The sequence below is a fragment of the Tursiops truncatus genome, chromosome 15 (genome assembly GCF_011762595.2).
Source record: "Tursiops truncatus isolate mTurTru1 chromosome 15, mTurTru1.mat.Y, whole genome shotgun sequence".
Taxonomy (NCBI): domain Eukaryota; kingdom Metazoa; phylum Chordata; class Mammalia; order Artiodactyla; family Delphinidae; genus Tursiops; species Tursiops truncatus.
Window position 1 is genome coordinate 16,985,793 of NC_047048.1, and position 19,969 is coordinate 17,005,761.

General features: G+C 48.1%; 1 protein-coding gene across 1 annotated transcript in view; it reads left to right on the top strand.

Moving 5' to 3' along the window:
• Window positions 1-19,969, top strand: part of GSG1L (GSG1 like) — a 218,095-nt gene that overhangs the window by 169,791 nt on the left and 28,335 nt on the right. Inside the window, exon 4 of the mRNA XM_033840695.2 lies at window positions 6,934-7,045. Coding sequence (XP_033696586.2) covers window positions 6,934-7,045 — 112 coding nt within the window. The remainder of the gene's footprint in view (window positions 1-6,933; window positions 7,046-19,969) is intronic.

Below are 19,969 nucleotides of genomic sequence, written 5' to 3' on the forward strand. Positions count from 1 at the left end.
TCTGGGCCTCACCCTCCTCTGCTGGCTCCGCCTGTTCTGCTCAGCACTGGATGTTGGCTCCATCCCGGCCCTTCTCTTCTCTCCCTACAGGCCTCCTCTAGGCCCATGTCCGTACGCATTTAAATCTCCAGCTCTGACTACCCCCTGGACCCCAAACTTGTGCACCCAAGTGCTGCTGTGTTGTCTCAGCTTGGGTATAAAGTAGGCATTTCGAGTGAATGTAGCGCAAATGGGGTTTGACCCACCCAGACAACTTCCTCCGTCTTCTTCATCTTCACGAGTGGCACCGTCGTCTGCCCAATAGCCCAAACGCAGACCCCAAGGTCATCCCAATCTCTGGGTAGCCCTGATCCCTCACACCCAGCCCATCAGCAGGTCCTGTGGACTCCACCTTCGAAACCTGCCCCAGAGCTGGCAACAACTTTCGACCAAGCAGCAGCAGCTCGGCCTGGGCGCCCTTCGTTACCTCAGCTTCCATCATCTGTCTTCACACAGTAATCAGAATGATCTGAAAACATAAATGAGGCCCCTGCTTCGGCCCTCTACTATGGCTTCCCATAGTACCTAGAAGAGAGCCAGATTCCTCACTGTGACCTACAAGGTCCTGGATGACCTGGTCCTCGCCTGCCTTCCTGACGCGTCTCTACGTAGTGAGGCCTACGTAGTGAGTCTCAAACATACATTCATTCATTCATTCATTGAAACATGTAGGGCTTATTACCTGCCAAGCACTATTCTAAGTGCTTTACAGTATAAGCCACTTAGTCCTCATATCAATCTGTGAGGCAGGCATTATTATTATCCCCATATTACAGTTGGGGAAACTGAGGCACAGACGGGCAAGGTAATCTACCCAAGCTTGTAAGAGACAGAGCTGGCAACCAGACCCTCCCTTTCCCTTTGTTTCACCCCTGCTTTACTGTGGGCTCACCTTTTGACTCTCCTGACTCCGGCTCTTAATTCTGGCCCCGACACCAGCCCCTCCGGCCTTGACAACAGATTTCGGCTTCCTCAGTCTGACCCGCGGAGGGAGGCCTGGGGGTCATGGCAGCTCTTTTTGCCTTGGGTTCTGGATGGCGTCACACCCAGCCCAGCTCTGAGCCCTCAGCCAGCGTCCCCCACCTGTCAGTGCTCTCCAAGGTCCCGAAGGGGCAGGGAGGAGCCATGCCTGGCTCACCACAGGCGCTGAGAAGCCCATTTCTGGTGTCAGGAGTTGGGAGATTCCAGAAACCACAGGATGAGAGCTTTACAGCTGTGAGTTTCGTGGTGTGAGTCCATGCCAGGAAGCAGCAGAAGCAGCACAGAAAGCTGCGTTCGTTTAGTTGCCACTGATTTAGGAGGTACCATAACTCAGCAGAAAGTCACTTTTTAATTCAGAATGAGCTGGAAACAATTCCTTCTGCCGAGGATTGTTACAGCAGATGCTCCTGGTGGGGGACCTCACTTTACAGAGCAAACATGCTTCCAGAAACTTGATTGAGAGCTCTATTGTTTTAAAAGCAGAATCGTTAGAATGCAATCAGAAAATCTCACCAGCCGATCTTTGAATGATTTGTAATTTTCATTTATTGAATTGTCTTAAAGCATGGCCTTTCATATTTGGGAATAAATGGGATTCAATTGAGAAATCAATGCATTTCTAAACTAACAATTTGGAAAATTAATTATTCTGCCAACAGGCTGGGTCCAGCTTCTGGGTTTGGTTGGTAGTTTTTGTATTAAAATACTCTTCTGTCCCCGCTGTCCTAGTACATGGAGTAGTTGTTCTCATGAATGTTTTCCTTCTTTAGTGGATGTTCTCTGGAATTACCTATGTCTACTGTTATCCCCACTTTATAGATGAGAGAACCAAGGCACTGACAGATCAGATAACTTGGATAGCATCTGGACAGACATGGTGAGGAAGAAGCTGACCGTTACAACAGCTGGGGGTTTGGAAAGCAAGTCCTGCCTTCAGAAAGGGAACAGGGCAGTGGGTGGGGTTGGCGTGGGGCTAAAGAAGGGGTCCTGCCACACAGAGGGAGCAAGGTTCTGGGTAGGGTAGCACTTCTAGAGGGAATGAGCAATGGGCTGAAAGGAAGAGAGACCTGTCCTTCCAGCTAACAGACTCCACCGTAAGTTACAATGATTAAAAAAACAGAGGGCGGGAATTTCCTGACGGTCCAGCGGTTAGGACTCTGAGCTTCCACTGCTGGGGGCCTGGGTTCAATCCCTGGTCAGGGAACTAGGACCCACAAACCATGTGGCACAGCAAAACAAAAAAATAGTGTGGCATTCCCGCAGGAACAGAGAGAGATCCATGGCACAGAATGAGTTAGGAATAGACTCGTGTAATGTGAGGCTTGCAGTGTGGTATAAAGGTGTTATCAGAAATCATTGGCGAAAGAACAGACCCTTCTATAAGTGTTCAGAGCAATTAACAACTCATTAAAAAAAATTAAGTTAGATCCTTACTTGACACCATTCACCAAGATAAATTCCAGATGAATTAACATAAATATCTATAAGTATGTTAGAAAAAATATAGGATAATGTGTTGATGGTGTTGGTTTTCTTAAAGTAGACACAGGAAGCAAAAAGCAAAAGACTAAAATTAAAAAAAAAAGCAAAAGACTGCTAAATTTGTATTAAATATCAAAATGTATGACAAAAGCAGTTTTGTTCATAATTGCTAAAACTTGGAAGCAACCAAGATGTCCTTCAATAAGTGATGCATCCATATGGTGGAATGTTATTTAGCAATAAAAGGAAAAGAACAGGGCTTCCCTGGTGGCGCAGTGGTTGAGAGTCCGCCTGCCGTTGCAGGGGACACGGGTTCGTGCCCCGGTCCGGGAAGATCCCACATGCCGCGGAGCGGCTGGGCCCGTGAGCCATGGCCGCTGGGCCTGCGCGTCCGGAGCCTGTGCTCCGTGACGGGAGAGGGCACAGCAGTGAGAGGCCCGTGTAACGCAAAAAAAAAAAAAAAAAAGGTAAAGAACAAACAAGCCATGAAAAGATAGGGGAGAACCCTTAAATCCATATTGCTAAGTGAGAGAAGCCAATCTGAAAAGACTACGTACTGTGTGATTCCAACTACATGACATTCTGAAAGCACCCCAGCTATGGAGACAGTAAGAAATCTGTGGTTACCAGGGGTTCAGAAGGAGTGGGGAGGGAGGGATGAACAAGTGGAGCACAGGGGGTTTTAGGGCCGTAACTACTGGACACAGTAATGATGGATACATGTCGCTATGCGTTTGTCAAAATCCATAGACTGTGCAACACAGAGTGAACCCTAATGTAAACTGTGGATTTCATTAATAATAATATATCGCTATTGGCTCATCAACTGTAACAAATACACACTCTGTTGAAAGATGTTAATCATGGGAGAAACTGTGAAGGCAGAGAGAGGGGGCATTTAGGAACTCTGGAACTCTCTGTATTTTCCGCTTAATTTTCTGTAAACCTAAAACTGCTCTAAAAAATAAAATCTGGGACTTCCCTGTTGGTCCAGCGGTTAAGAATCCGCCTTTCAATGCAGGGGACTGGGTTCGATCCCTGGTCAGGGAACTAAGATCCCACATGTCGCGGGACAACTAAGCCCGTGTGCCACAGCTACTGAGCCCGCGTGCCACAACTACAGAGCTCGCACGGCACAATGAAGAGCCCTCATGCCACAAGGAAGGCCTGATGAAGCCAAATAAATAAATAAAATAAAATAAAAAATAAAATAAATCTATTAGTGAAAAAAAAAGTGCTTTTTCCCCTGTGCTGTACAGGGGGGAAAGACAAGCAGTAAGCTATTTGGAGTCTATACAATAGACAGGTTTAGTATCCAGAATATATAAAGAATTTCTGTCAGTTGATAAGGAGAAAGATTTTTAATAAAAGGAAATTGACAAAGGATACAGACAAGCACAGTCATAGAAGAAGAAATAACAATGGTTAATAAATAACATGAAAAATGCCCAAGCTCACTAGTAATGAGGGAAATTATAAAACTTAAAACAATGTTGAGGTGTCATTTTTTACCATGCAATGGGCAAAATTGTTCATGTTTTATAACATCAAGTATCAGTGAGGATTTGGGTGAGGACTCTCACGAAGCTGGCGGAAGTACGACACGGTACCTCTGCTCAGGAGAGCAGGTCACTGACGCTGATTAAAATTTAAAATGCACGCGCTTTACGACCTGGCAATTCCTCTTGTTCACGCTGGAGACATACTTGCTTGTCCGCACAGAGAGACTTGTAGAAACGTGTTCATTGCAGCATTGCTTAGAGAGCAAAAAGCTGGAAATGACTTAAATACCATCAACTGATTGGATAAATAAAACATGGTGTGTCATTATCAGGGAATCTTATGCATCAGTTCCAAAGAATAAGGTACGTCTGTTATGTACCTCTTGGAAGTTGACCAGGAATTGTGTCAAGTAAAGATAAATAAGATACCCACGTGGCTCAGCCCTTGTCTCCTTCTAACAAACTGAGCCAAGGCAGAGGGGACCCTAGAGGCTTCTAGCATACCTGCCGGGGTATGACTGAGGATGGGGTCTAAGCCTGGCAGAGACAGCTGGGGAAGGCTGAGCCTTTAGGGGATCTCTGGGGGCCTCAGCACCTGTCACAGTCACCCTCTCCCTGGATTTCCTGACTCAGGTGCTCCCCACCAGCCCTGGAGAGCAGCTGTCATCTGAGGCCAGAGGTCCCTGAGGGGCTGGCCCCGGCCCAGAGATACAGGCAACCAGCTCTGAGTCCTCTGTCTCCGTGGGGCCTGGGGTCAGGTGGCTGCAAGGAGACAGGTGTGCTGCATCCTGCTGGCTCAGCTCCCGAGACCCGACTGTGCACCCCTCTTGTCTACTCGCTTTCAGTGACATTACACGGGTAGCTTGAAATTGGCCATGGTGGGATTATTCACACCATGGAAATTGGCAAACGCTACAAATCATAGCTTTTTTTCTCTCTCTCTCTCTCTCCCTCTTTGGGGAACCTGATGTTAAACATTTACCTTCACACCATGAAAGCACAGGGTGTCCCCCTTTGCCCTCACACCTGCCCGCAAGGCTGGGTTTCAGGACTCAGTACCTCACTGCCTCTTTACTTCTGTCTTTCCTTATCTCTACCCCTTCTCTCCTTCTCTCCATCTCTTCTCTCGTCTCCACAGGGGAAAGGGTGACTGGGCAACAAGGGGAGGACAGACGCATTCTAGGCAGCGTGGGAAGAGCCCTGGCTTTAAGGGCATTTAGATCTGGGCCCCCGTCACAACTAAGCCATCTACTCCCTTTGTGACCTGGGACAGACTTGACCACTCTGAACTTCTGTTTTCTCACCTGTAAAATGGGAATAATCATATTCAGGACTACTATATAGAGCCTTGGAGGTGTGGTTCTGCTTCAACTCCAGGGAGTGATGTGCACGTAGACTGTGATGTGAATGGAGCCGTATGGAGATGTGCAGTGGGCAGCCTGAACAGCGGTACATGGCCCACATCATCATACTTACTTCAGAGAGTTGTCATGAAGATTAAAAGATAATACTGTAATGGAGGTGAACGAGTCTGACAGAGTGCCTGGCACACAGTAGGTGCACATGCATTGTTGGTTTCCTTCCTTCCTCTTGTCGTCTATCTCTTCCCTCCTCATCAATACCGTATCACTCCATCTGAAAATTAGGTCCACGCCAGTTAGCCCACAAAGGCTCCAGATGCCATAGTCCACACGAGCAATGTCCCCAGGTTCATAATAATCCTGGTAACTGTAACAATTGCATGCCCGCTGGGCAGCAGACATGGAGGCTGCCTTGCTTCATTTCAGCCACTTTTCACCTTACTTGTCATAATCCTCATCTTAGGGTTGAAAGACCTGAAGCTCAGAAGAGTGAGGTGCCTCGCCCAGGGCCACACAGCGGAAAGGTGGTGGAAAAGGATTCCCACTCAGATCCCTTGGAATCAGAGTTCTCCCAGCCAGTGGGTTTCAAGATTTTTGACATGAGCATGGAAAAACATTTCATATTACAATCACTATACACACGCACGTGCGTGCGCGCGTGGACACGCACATGTATAGAACATGTATAGAAAAGTTTCACAAAACAGTATTTACTTCTGCTACATTTGATGGTATCAGATATCTGTTCCATTCCACTCTTGTTTATTTTTTAAAATTTTTTAAAATTAATTAATTTATTTTTGGCTGTGTTGGGTCTTCGCTGCTGCGCGCAGGTTTCTCTAGTTGCGGGCTTCTCATTGCGGTGGCTTCTCTTGTTGCAGAGCACAGGCTCTAGGCACGTGGAGCACAGCATATGGGATCTTCCCGGACCAGGGCTCAAACCGGTGTCCCCTGCATTGGCAGGCAGATTCTTAACCACTGCGCCACCAGGGAAACCCGTATTTGTTTGTTTTAAATGCTGGTTGCAATCCATGAAGTTGACTTCACAATCCACTAGTCTAGTGAGTCAAGACCTGCGGTTTGATCAACATTCTCTAAGCAGCTTCTCCCAAATGACCTTCTAACACAGGTATCAGCAAACTCTGGCCCACAGGCTAAATCCAGCCCAAGGCCTGCTTTTGTAAATAAAGTTTGATTGGTCCACGGCCATGCTCATCCCTTCATGTACTGTCTGTGGCTCCTTTGTGCTGCCAGAGGAGAGTTGAAACCCAGAAAGCCTAAAATGTTTACTTATCTGGCCCCTGACAGAAAAACTTTGCCCCATCCAGAAGCAGATCTGACTCTGTGTCTCCCTTGTTTACATTTCTCCAGGGTCTCCCTTTGCCCTCGGGCTCAACTCAAACTCCTTGGCAGGCTTAGAGAACCACTGCCCTCTGGTCTTCCGTGTTCCAGTCCTGCTGCCTGTCCTTCCCTGGGGGTCCATGCTCTCCCCAGCACTAACAGGCCCCTGGTGGGCAGACAAAGCCCCACCTTGCTTCCTGACACCTTGTCCTGCTCCCCCCTCACAGGCCTCCTGGGAATGGTAGCCCACATGATGTACACGCAGGTGTTCCAGGTCACCGTGAGCCTCGGCCCTGAAGACTGGAGGCCCCATTCCTGGGACTACGGGTGGTCCTTCTGGTAAGTGGCTTTTGACTTTCAGACACCAGAGCCCCGAGGCATGCTGGAACTTCAGTAGCTCAACCTAATTGGGAAACAGAGGAAGGTGGGGCATGGGGGGAAGCCCGGAGTCCAAAGATGCTTTGAGATCCTAGAGCTGAGGTTGACAAACTATGGCCTCTGGGCCAAATCCAGCCCATCACCTGTTTTTATGTAGCCCTCAACCTAAGGATGGTTTTTACATTTTTAAAGGCTTGAACAGATGAATCGAAAGAAGAAAAATATTTGGGGACGTGCGAAAATGATGGGAAATTCAGATTTCAGTGTCCATAAAGTTTTCTCGGGAAATTCAGATTTCAGCGTCCATAAAGTTTTCTCGGGAAATTCAGATTTCAGCGTCCATAAAGTTTTCTCGGGAAATTCAGATTTCAGTGTCCATAAAGTCTTCTCGGGAAATTCAGATTTCAGTGTCCATGAAGTTTTCTCGGGATATAGCCAAGCTTATTGTTTACATATTGTCTACAGCTGCTTTCACGCTACAATGGCAGAGCTGAGCGGTTGTGACAGAGACTGAATGGCCCACTAAGCCTAAAATATTTACCATCTGGCCCTTTACAGATAAAGTTGGCCAGCCTCTGCCTTAGAGGCTGCTCTGCAAGGTGGGATGGAAGCTGTTGAGAGCCTGGTGAAGGGTTCTGACTGTAGGGGCCAGCACCTCAGAGCACGGTGTGCAAGAGAAAGGCAGCATCCGTCAAGATTCTTTGGCTTGTGAGTGATGGAGTCCCAAGCTTAAGTAAACAGGAGGTGTGTATTAGTTCATGGAACTGAAAAGCCCAGTTGGCTCAGCTGGGGGTGGGGGCATGGATTGTAACAGAAAAACCCACCCACCTCAGTCCAATCAATGAGGAAATACCTTGGTTCCTGTAAATGGAAAGTGCAGCTTGGCATGGACTTCAGGGAACGTTTGATCCAGAGTTTCTGCTGTCATCAGGGCTGAGTTTTCTTCCTCTGTGGTCACCTGAGCGTTGCCCACTCCCCATGTTACCTCTGTCCCTGGGTGGGCTTCCCTCCTAGTGGTGAGAAAGCGTCTTTGAAGCTGGTGCTTCTTCCTTCACATACAGGGGGGGAAAGAGCTCTTTCTCTAACATTCACTAAAGTTGCAAACCTCCCTCTGAGAAGCCCAACTTAAGTCATTTTCTCTCTTCTGCATTGTCACCATGGCTGGGGGAGTGTCATGAGCACATTGGCTCAGCTGGACCATTCCTCTGGAACGAGGAATGAGTCCAAAACTCTCACATGGTGAGTGGGTGGAATGGATGCTGGGTGAGCTACCGCAATGTCTGCTTCAGGCACAGCTGGATCCAGGTGGTCAGGTGATGGATCAGGAACTCAGTCGTTCTCTCCCCACTTCTGACTCCATTCTCTTTGTGGCGGCTCTATTCATAAGCAGCTTTTCCCCAGGTGGTAGCACATGTGGTCACCAAGCCCAGTTCTAGGCTTACATGTTACAAATGTAGCAATACCAGCAGAGAGTTGGGGCCTCTTTCCAATATCGCCAGACAAAATCTTGTTTATGACTTTCACTGAGTTAGCTTAAGTCATGTGACCATACTGCAACCAATGATTTAGACCCCGAGGAGACTCAGCTGCTCTAACTGTCTGGCCTAAGTCATGTGGTGCAGAGGGTGGGGTTGCCCCATCCAAACTCTTGGACAGGAAGATGGAGGAGAGGTCCTCTAATGGATAACTGGGGGTGGGGCAAGGGCGGAGCGAGGTGTTCTCAAAAGGAGGAATGTGCACTGGCAAAGACAGTGACCACAGTTGTCTGTTACGCAGGGCATCCAGGTCCGGTTCTGGTGCCTAGGGGCATTTATCCACTCAGTCATTTAACACATATTAACCGAGTGAGCACTTATTTGGGGGCAGCTGGTGCTGGGGGTACAGCAGTGGCTGAGACAGTGTGGTAACAGGGGCTTAAGACAATGGACAAGCAGTACTCTGAACCCATGCTATGATGTGGGTGGTTGGCTCGGGGTGGGGGGAGTCACAGACAGCCACGGAAGCACAGAGAAAGGGTCACTGACCCAGCTTCCCCTGGGGAGGGTCCTCGGGGGAGAATTTGGTCAGGCAAGCTGGTGGAGGAGGGAATAAGATAGCGTGTTGGACAGGGGAATGGCAGGTGCAAAGACTTGCCCGTGAGAGGGCGTCTTGGGGGAAAGGTGGTCAGAATGGAGCAAGAAAGGCTTTGATTGTGACCGGTGGGCACTCCTGCTGTTTTTCTGCCCCTTCCCACTCTCTGCTTGGCTCCGCCCCCTTAAAGCTAAAGGCATGTGCCCTAAAGGGACCTTGACCCATCAACACAGACCCTGATCCCTTTAAGTAGAACAGTCGTGGGGAAACCTCACCACAGCGCTATGAGGTAGGTGGTTCATGGAGGGGAAACTGAGGCACAGAGAACTTAAGTAACCTGTCCAGGGTCATCCAGCTTGTGAGCAGCGGAGCTGGGATTTGAACCCAGGCAGTCTGGCTCTGGAGCCCACGCTCTCAACCTCTGTATTCTGCCTCTCAGAGGGGGTGGGCTAATAGCACATGGCACATGTAAATGCTCAGGGAACACTAGTTCTTCTAATATTGTCGTTACTGACATGAAATTTAACGCGCACGATACCCCCCTGTTGCATATGTAGACACTGAGGCTCAGAAAGGTTGGGTCACTTGCTCAGGATTCCGGACCCCCTCCCCCGACGTGCCTCTCTTTCCAGCAGCCCCTGGCTCTCCGCCTGGCCTGGAGCCCAGGCTGCTGGTCTCCCACGGGAACCTTTCTTCCCCTGAAAGCCAGGCCTCCTGCCCTGCTCCTCAGCTCCCCCCAGGCCAGCCTCTCAAGGGGCACCCAATTCCCATTTGACTTATTTAAGGCCGGTGCCCAGTGTGCAGCCCCTGTTAGGTCTGATCCATTTCTCCTTGTCACTGAGGCCCGCAAGACAGATCAGCCCCATTTTTCATCCCTCGCATCTGGGGGCCTTGCCAGGGCTGTGCAGTGTCACCTCTCTTGTTTAATATGTGTGCGGCCATTTGTCAAAATTCTGCCCCCAGCCCCCCACCAGGGAGGAGGCCAGCTCCACGGCAAGACGCACCGGCCTCTGTCTCCCGGCCCAGCAGGAGAGGAAGAACGGGCTGCAGGGGCTTGTCGGTTGGGGCTTCTGAGGAGCTCAACGGATGTTGGGGACCAGCTTTCGAGAGCCACACGTGCACGGGAAGGCGAAGGTTCCATGGTTAGGGGTCCACCAGCCTGGGTTCAAACCTCGCCCTGACGGGCACTGCCGGCCACCGTGAGCAGCATAAGGGCGTGGTTGAGGGGCGGCCTCGGGAATCAGGCAGCTTGGGAGCAGATCCTGACCCTGACCTTCACCAGCGGTGGGCCTGGCCAAGTCACTCACCCTCCCTGCGCCTCAGTATCCTCAGCTGTAAAATGGGGACAGCCTGAGTTTCCACGTCACGGGGCTCTTGTGAGTGGTGCTCTAGTTCTCTGTTGATTTATCAAACGTCCTCAGAAAACTTAGTGGCTTAAAATAAAAAATGTGTGATTGTCTCTTATGGTTCAGTGGGTTGACCCAACTCAGCTGGGTGTCCTGCTCCGGGCTGTTCCACGATGTTTCAGTCAGATGCTGTCTGGGGCCAGTCCTCTGGGGCCCCGCCGGGCTAGGCATCCAGGGTGACCCCTCGCAATGCTGGCAGTCGGCGCTGGCTGGCACTGGGAGCTTGGCTGTCAGCGAGACTGGCTTCTCAGGCACGGTGGTTGGGTCCCTGGAGAGTGTCCCAAGAGATCCAAGTGGAAGCTGCAAGTTTATTTTAGGACCCTGCCTCAGAAGACACGCAGTGTCGCGTCTGCTGCTTTCTGATGGTCAAGAGCAAGTAACGGGGCCAGGGTCGAGGAGAACGTGCTGCACAAAGTGTGAACCCCAGGAGGTGTGTCTCAGGGGTGGGGGGCATCTTTGGAGACTGTGTGAAATAACGCACATGAGGCACTTAGCACAGAGAATGTGCTCGATGCGTTTTGCTATTAAACGCAAGCGACCCATCCTCTCCGAGTCTCAGCTTCTTCATCTCTAGAGTAGGGATCACGGTAATGCAGGTCTAATGGGGTTATTATTGTGAGGGCCATGTGACACCCAGCTCTTAAAGTGTGTATACACAGTAAGTGTAAGTGGCAGCGATTATAAATGGTGATAATGACATTGGGCCTTTGGTAATGCCATTGTCACTTTTTGAGAGACATGTGACCCAAATGTCCAAGAGGACGACATCGGTGAGCTTGCAGGCAGCCCCTTGCGCTCCGTTCTTCCCAGTCTGCCCCGACTTGCTACTCACGCTTGTTTTCAGGACTTTAGTGTTTCCTTGAGATCCAGCCCTGGCCACACCCTCCCCTCACGCCCAGACTCCCCTCCGTGGGCCCCCACTAAGCTGCGGAACCCCATCCCTGCCCTGCACCCCGGTCCCTCCAGCTCTCCTGCCTGCTCCTTTATTTCAGCTCTTTGTCTTAACTCTCTCCAGGTCCACCTATGACAGTGCCAAGGCAAGACCCTGGCAGATGGGGGGCACGGGGACACAGCACATGCTTGGTGTGGGGAAGGGGTGGATGAGAGCAAGGTTGGTCAGCACCTAACTTTGTACCAGGCACAGCAGGAGGCACTATACAAGCCCTGAGCTTTCCGGTCCTGCCATTGACTCCCACTTGGAGGGGTTGCCATGTCTACTTGAGGGATGAGGATACAGGCTCAGAAAGGGCAAAGGCCCGAGTCACACAATCAGCTTTAGAGGCTCCAAACTGCGTGAAGCCCAGGGCTAAACCAGCCTGTAGATGTTTTGTTTGACCTGCCACAGTGGTTTATTTTTTTTTAATTTGCATTTATTTCTGTCATTCAAATTCGTAAAAACTTTACGTAAAAATCCAGGTTTCTGGCTTCTCTTGACTATTGGAAGATATGTCTGTGTCTAGCCTGCATTGCCACATGGCAGCAGTCAGCTTCAGCTGAGTAGAGGCTGCCCCCTTTAGATGAGGCACCTGCTCTCTACTTTACCCAAGTCCCCACTGCTCCCTGTTGCCTCCCCTTGCCTTACAATTTCCTCACTTAGTCATTTGTCTGACCTTGCAGGAATTGGAGTTTGTGATCCCGGTTGGAATGTCAACATGTCAGTTTTCCTGGTGATGGTGGGAGAATGGAAAGCTAGTCACTTTCTACTTCCGCTTTGCATTTGATCAAAATGGAGAGAGGTGGATAAAGGGGCCCTCCTACCCTAGCACACACGGTGAAACCCCAATCCTGAGCATTCACATGACAGAATGAGGGTAGTAGAACATCATGGAGTTGTAGCTTATAAAAGCTGGATGCCCAGAGAGGTTAAGTAGTTTGTCCCAGGTCACGCAGTGAGAGTAGCAAGTTAGGCCAGGTCCCAGGAGGGTGGTCCCTCTCTGTTTGCTTCTGGGGCCCATCTGTGTGTCATGTGGTGGCCTCACCACTGTCCTCCTTTCTTCCCCTCCCCTCCTTTTCAGTCTACATGACCCTGTGGAAACAGCAGGTTAGCCCTTTCCCTCTCTGGGGATCCCAGGCTGCCCTGCCCTCTCTGCAGGGCTGAGCTGGCATTTCAGCAAGTTGATCTCTTGCAGCAGGAGGAGGGGGGTTCTGGAAGAGCCTTGGCTGCAAAGAACCACTGGACAGGGTGTTTGCTGGTGTTACCGAGAGGCTGTGTGGTCCGCAGGAATCTCTTGCTCTTACTCATCCCCCCTCCTAGGCAGGTGGCACTGGCCTCCTTTTCTCTAAGAACAGGGCAGGGAGAGAGCAGTGTGGTGCCCAAGGGTGCCCTGCTGCCGTGGATGGACCAGCTGGGCCCCCAGAACCTGCCGTCATCACCTCCTGGCTCCTTCAGTTCACACGCACTGAGGATGGCCTACCTTAGGAGCATCTGCACCATGTCCTGCCCCACACAGTGACCCTATGCCCATCTGGCCTGCAGGTGGACGGGGGCTGCCTCCCTCAGTGACCAGGTATAATCTTTCCACCGAGCAGGGCCTGGGGTGGATTTCAAGGTGGCATCCATGCATCTCTGAATCTGGTCCCCTAGCATCCCCCGACCCACCCCTATAGCTCCCAGAAGACAGAGAGTTAGTTGACAGCCACTGCCCTTCCCCTCCCCCATCCGTGTCACAGTGTCCACTCTGTCCTTGTCTCCAAAAACCAGGCCAACCACCCACGTGCCTCACTGTACCAGTCCAGCCATGTAAGCTGCAAACACCAGCAGGCGTCCCAGACGTGAAGTTTTCAATCTGTGCTCTGCATGGGGGCCTGAGGGCCGGGGGTTTTGGGGAGCAGGGAGGTTGAAGACTCACAGATGCACCCCTGAACCCCTCACCCACATCAAAACCAGAACGGGTTTTTTTCTATCTGCTTTTATTTTATCTGTATTTATTCATTCTACAAATATTTATTGAGCACCTGCTATGTGCCAGGCACTGTTTCAGGTGCTAAGGAAATAGCAGTGAATGAAATAAAGCTCCTGTTTTCATAAAGCTGACATTCTGGAGTGTGGGGGAAGACAATCCGAAAACAAATAATAAGGACTTGCACTTCTGGGAAGATGGAGCAGACACACTTCTCCCTACCTTCCTGCTAAGTACAACTGAAATCCCGGACATTATATATAAAACAAACATAATAAGCCTCTGACAGGTGGAGGGAAGACAGTAGCCTGGCTAAGGACCCAAGGGATAACACACTGGTGAGTACTTTTTGTCTCCTACATCCCAGATGTGGAGCTGAAGAAATCAACAACTCAGAAATGCCAAAAGGCACTGACTCCCCCCTGTGCCCCACCCCATAAAAATGCCTCTAAAAGTCTGCTTTCTTGTCAAAGAACCAGAAAAGGGCCAGCCTACCAAGACAGAAAACTTTTAGCAATAACTGCTCTACCCAGTCACCCATCACAGGAAAAAAACAAAAACAAACAAACAAAAAAACCCCAAACAACAACAGCAAAACCACCCTGTGGCTCTACCCCACTCGTGCCAAGTTTAGATCTCATGGCATCAGGCTATAATGAGGCACTCAACTGCACGCCCACGTCCTGCCGAGCTGGTACCAGAGTAGGGAGCTGTGACTTTTGCCCTGCTTGACGGTAATATGCCCTACCCACCCCTGAGTGTCAGTGGAGGTCACCTGGAGAGCCTGGACTCCCATCCCCAGTAGGCAGTAACAAGTAAGAACCCTCCCTGTCCCTGCTGGAGTGGTGTCAGAGGAGACGTAGTGGAGAGTCAGGATTTTCGCCACTGCCCAGTGGTGATGAAGACATCCCCCTCCCTGTGGTGTCAGTGGAGGCAAATTGGGGAGGAGTAATGAGGCACTTCTGCCCCTCCCAACCAGAGTGGTATCTACAAAGGCCTAAGGGGGTCAGAACTCCCACCCCTGCCCAGCAGTAACCAGGAACCTTTCCATCTTGAATGTCAGTGGTGGCCCAGTGGGAAACCTGGACTTCTACTCCTACCTGGCATTAACAAGGCAGTGTTCCCCCTTCCTGTGTCAGAACAGTGTGTCAGAGGAAGTCAGCTAAAGCAGAAGGTTTAAACAAGATCCAGAGTCTCATTAAAAAAATACCCCAAATGTCAAGTTTGCAACTAAAAATCATTCACCATATCGAGACCTGGGAAGATCTCAGCTTGAAAGTAAAAAGACGAAATCCCAATACTGAGATAACAGAGATGTTAGAATCATCTGAGAAAGATTCTAAAGCAATCATGAAGATGCTTCAACAAGCAATTACAAACACCCTTGAAACAAATGAAAAAATAGAAAGTCTCAGGAAAGAAATAAGTCTCGGGAAAGAACTAGAAAATATGAAGAAGAAACAAGCGGAAATTTTAGAACTGAAAAATACAATAACTGAAATAAAAACTTCAGTGAGTGGGATCAACAGCAGAATGGAGAGGACAGAGGAAAGAATCAGTGAACTTGAAGATAGAAGTTACCTGATCTGAACAATAGAGAGAAAATAGACTTTAAAAAAATGAACAGAGCCTCAAGGACCTCTGGGACTATAACAAAAGATCTAACGTTGGAGTGCCAGAAGGGGAGAGGAAAGAGGGTGCTGAAAAAATACTCAGAGAAATAATGGCTGAAAAACTCCCCAATTTTGTAAAAGACATAAACCTACAGAGTCAAGCTGAGTGGATACCCAAACAGGATAAACCCAAAGAAATCCACACTATGATACATCTGTGTTTTTAAAAAACCTGAAGTCAAAGAAAAAAACAAAATTGGGCTTCCCTGGTGGCGCAGTGGTTGAGAGTCCGCCTGCTGATGCAGGGGACATGGGTTCGTGCCCCGGTCTGGGAAGATCCCACATGCCGCGGATCGGCTGGGCCCGTGAGCCATGGCCGCTGAGCCTACGCGTCTGGAGCCTGTACTCCGCAACGGGAGAGGCCACAACAGTGAGAGGTCCATGTACCGCAAAAAAAAAAAAAAGAAAAAAAGAAAAGAAAATTGAAAGCAGCAAGAGAGAAACAATACCTTAACTGTAGGGTAAACCAATTTAAACAGGGGATTTTGCATCAGAAACCATGGGGCTAGAAGGAAGTGACATGACATTTCAACTCCTGAAAGAAAAGAATTCAGAATTCCATTTCTAGCAAAAATATCCTTTAGGAAAGGAAAGGGCGGATCAAGACATTCTCAGATGACGGAAAACTAAGAAAATTTGTTGTCAGCAGACCTATCCTAAAAGAATGGCCAAAGGAGTTCTCTAAACAGGAAAAAAAAAAAAAAAAAAAATTAAAGAAGGCATCTTGGAATGTTAGGAATGAAGAAAGAACATTTTTACTTTTTCTCTTGAATTTTCTGAATCATGCATGATGATTGAAGCAAAAATTATAATGTGGTCTGATGTGGTTCTAAATACTCAGGAAATATTTAAGGCAATTGTATTATTGATGGCAGAAGATTAAGGGACGTAAAGTGAAAACCACATAATCATATCAATCAATGCAGAAAAAAGTTTGATAAAATTCAACATCCATTTGTGATTTTTTAAAAAAACTTGCAGAAAGCTAGGAATAGAGAGAAACTTCCTCAACTTGGCAAAGAGCATCTACAAACACCTACAGCTAACATTATACTTAATGGTGAAAGATTGAATGCTTTCTCCCTAAGACTGGGAACACCACTCTTACTCAACATAGTGCTGGAAGTTCTTGCTAGTGCAGTAAGGCATGAAAAGTAAATAAAAGGCATAGAGATTGGAAAGGAAGAAATAAGCTACACCTATTTGCAGATGACATGATTGTCTCTGTAGAAAAGTCTAAGAAATCTACCCCCTCCAAAATGCCTAGACCTAATAAATGAGTTCAGTATGGTGTCAGGATACAAGATAAAAATACAAAAAAATCAATTATATTTCTATAAGCTAGAAAAAACTGTTGGGCAACAAAACTAAATAATACAATACCATGTACACTTCAAAAAGTGAAATAGTCATAAATCTAACAAAACAGCTACTTGACTTGCTTGTTGAAAACCACAAAATGCTAATGAAAGAAATAGAAGAAGATCTCAATAAATGGAGAGATACACCATGTTCACGGTAAAGATGTTGATTCTCCTCAAGTTGGGAAAGAGGTTTAATGCAATTCCCATTAAAATCTCAGCAACATTTCTTGTAGGTTTAGACCAGATTATTCTAAAACTTATTAGGAAAGGTAAAGGAACGAGAATAGCTAAAACAATTTTGAGAAAGAAGAATAAAGCAGGACAGATCAGGCTACCCAGTTTCAAGACTTACTGTATAGCTACAGTAATCCGGACTGTGTAGTGTTGGTGGAAGGATAGGCCTACAGATCAATGGAACAGAACAAAGAACCCAGAAATAGACCCACACAAATATGCCCAACTGATTTTGACAAAGGTGTAAATCCATTCAGTGGAACAGGGAATGACTTTTTCAACAAATGGTGACAAACAGACGAACAAACAAAACCAAATCTTGATCTAAACTCCTTACTTTATATAAAAAGTAACTCTAAATGGATCATTGTCCTCGATATAAAATGTAAAACTATAAAATTTTTAGAAAAAAATTAGGAGAAAATCTTTGGGATTTAGACCTGGCAAAGAGTTCTTAGACTTGACATCAAAAGCGTCAAAGGAAAAATGGATAAAATGGATTTCATCAAAATTAAACACTTTTGGGACTTCCCTGGTGGTACAGTGGTTAAGAATCCTCCTGCCAATGCAGGGACATGGGTTCGAGCCCTGGTCCGGGAAGATCCCACATGCCACGGAGCAACTAAGCCCATGCGCCACAACGACTACTGAGCCTGCGCTCTAGAGCCCGCAAGCCACAACTACTGAGCCCGTGTGCTGCAACTGCAGAAGCCGGCACGCTGTGGAGCCCGTGCTCCAAAACAAGAGAAGCCACCGCGATGAGAAGTCCACGCATTGCAACGAAGAGTAGCCCCCGCTCACCGCAACTAGAGAAAGCCCACGCGCAGCAACGAAGACCCAATGCAGCCAAAAATTAAATTAATTAATTAATTAAAAAAAATTAAACACTTCTGCTGTGCGAAAAACCTTGTTAAGAGGTTGAAAAGATAAGCTACAGACTGATAGAAACTATTGGAAACCACATATTTGACAAAGAACTAATATCTAGGATATATAAAAACTCTTAAAACTCAACAGTAAATAACAACAAGAGCAAAACAATCCAATTAGAAAGTGGGCAGGACTTCCCCCCTGGTGGCGCGGTGGTTGGGAGTCCGCCTGCCAATGCAGAGGACGTGGGTTTGAGTCCTGGTCCGGGAGGATCCCACATGCCGCAGAGTGGCTAGGCCCGCGCGCCACAACTGAGCCTGTGCTCTAGAGCCCGCAAGCCACAACTACTAAAAGCCCACGCACCTAGAGCCCATGCTCCGCAACAAGAGAATCCACCACAATAAGAAGCCCGCGCACTGCAAGGAACAGTAGCCTCCGCTTGCTGCAACTGGAGAAAGCCTGTGCACAGCACCTAAGACCCAACGCAACCAAAAATAAATAAATAAATTTATAAAAAGAAAGCAAGTGGGCAAAAAACGTGAACAGCCATTTTACCAAAGAGGATACACAGATGGCAAATAAGCAAATGAAAAGGTGTTCAACACCATTAGCCATTAGGGAAATGCAAATGAAAGCCACAATGAGATATTTCTACATGTCTCTCAGAATAGCTAAAATTAATAAATAGTGACAGTGCCAAACGCTGGTGAGAGTGTGGAGCAGCTCATACGTTGCTCTAGGAATCCGATGCAGCGATATAAAGGAACAAATGCTTGCTACACACAACTTGGATGAATCTGAGCAAAAAAGGCAACCCCAAACATACAGACTGGGTGACCCCGTTACTGCAGCATTCTTGACATGACGAGATTATAGGAACAAAGAACTGATGAGTGGTTGCCAGAGGCTGGGAGCCATGTGGGTATGCCTATAAAATGGCAACAGGAGGGATCACTGTGGTGATGGATGGAAATGTTTTGTATCCTGACTGTATCAGTGTTACTATCCCGGTTGTTACTATATTTGCAAGATGTTACCATTGGGGGAAACTGGGTAAAGAGTACACAGGGATCTCTCTGAATCACCTCCTACAACTGCATGTGAATCTGTAATGATCTCAAAATAAAATGTTTAATTTAAAAACAAAGAATAGGGGCTTCCCTGGTGGCGCAGTGGTTGAGAGTCTGCCTGCCGATGCAGGGGACGCGGGTTCGTGCCCCGGTCCGGGAAGATCGCACATGCTGCGGCGCGGCTGGGCCCGTGAGCCGTGGCCGCTGAGCCTGCGCGTCCGGAGCCTGCGCGTCCGGAGCCTGTGCTCCGCAGCGGGAGAGGCCACAACAGTGAGAGGCCTGCGTACCGCAAAAAAAAATAATAATAATAATCATAAAAACAAAGAATAAAAAAATAATAGATAAAAAGGCACAAGAAGAAAAAGAAAACACAAGAGAAGTGCAGGGTGTTATGAGGACTGTGGTGAAATTAAACAGGGGTATGTGGTAAAATGTGATGCGCCATCTTGCTTGAGTCATCAGAGTTGAGAGTTAGGCCTGTTCAGAGTAAAGATCCCTGGTTGTAAAGACGAGAAAATCACTTCAAAAGGAACTTATGCAAAAGAAGGGAATTTATAGAAAGTAATTGTATAAGAACTTTTGTTGCCAATGAAAGAAACCCAATTCAAACTGGCTTGAGGGAGGAAAAAAATCCAAAAAAGGCATTTGGGCTCCTATAATTGAAAGTCCAGGAGTAATGGCTTCAACTCAGGGATCTATAGCTCCTTTTTGCGGCTCTGCTTCCTTTTGAGTCAGCTTCATTCTCAGGGTGGGGGTGTGTGTGTGACCAAATGGGCTCCAGCAGCTCCTGGCTCAAATCCCACCAGCTTGGCACCCCAGAAAAAAGATGAGCCCTGTTTCCCAATAGCTTCAGCAAAAGTCCTGGGAATGAGTCTCGATAGCCTAATCAGGGTGTCACATGTCCATCCCTGAACCAATTACTGTGGCCAGATGGAAGTGACACTCTCCTTGGCCAGGCCTAGGTCATGTGCACACCCCTAAAGTTTGAGGGTGAGGCCAACCCCACAGGAACCACACGGCTCAAGAGGAGGGGAGTAGTGGTCCCTTTACAGAATGGGTGCTGGTCAGGCCAAACCAACAGACGTGTACTCATGGAATCCAGAAAAAGCCTGCTTCTTCATTCTCTGTCCTCATGTTCTGAATTTCCATCACTCTAGTTCAAACAGACATCCCAGATTGAGCTAGACTCTTCAGTTTCATTGTTCAGAAGAGAGAGCAATGTATCTGACTGGACCAGCTTGGGACAGATGTTCGGCCCTCCTCCAATCATCTGTGAACAGTAGGGTGGGATCACCTAC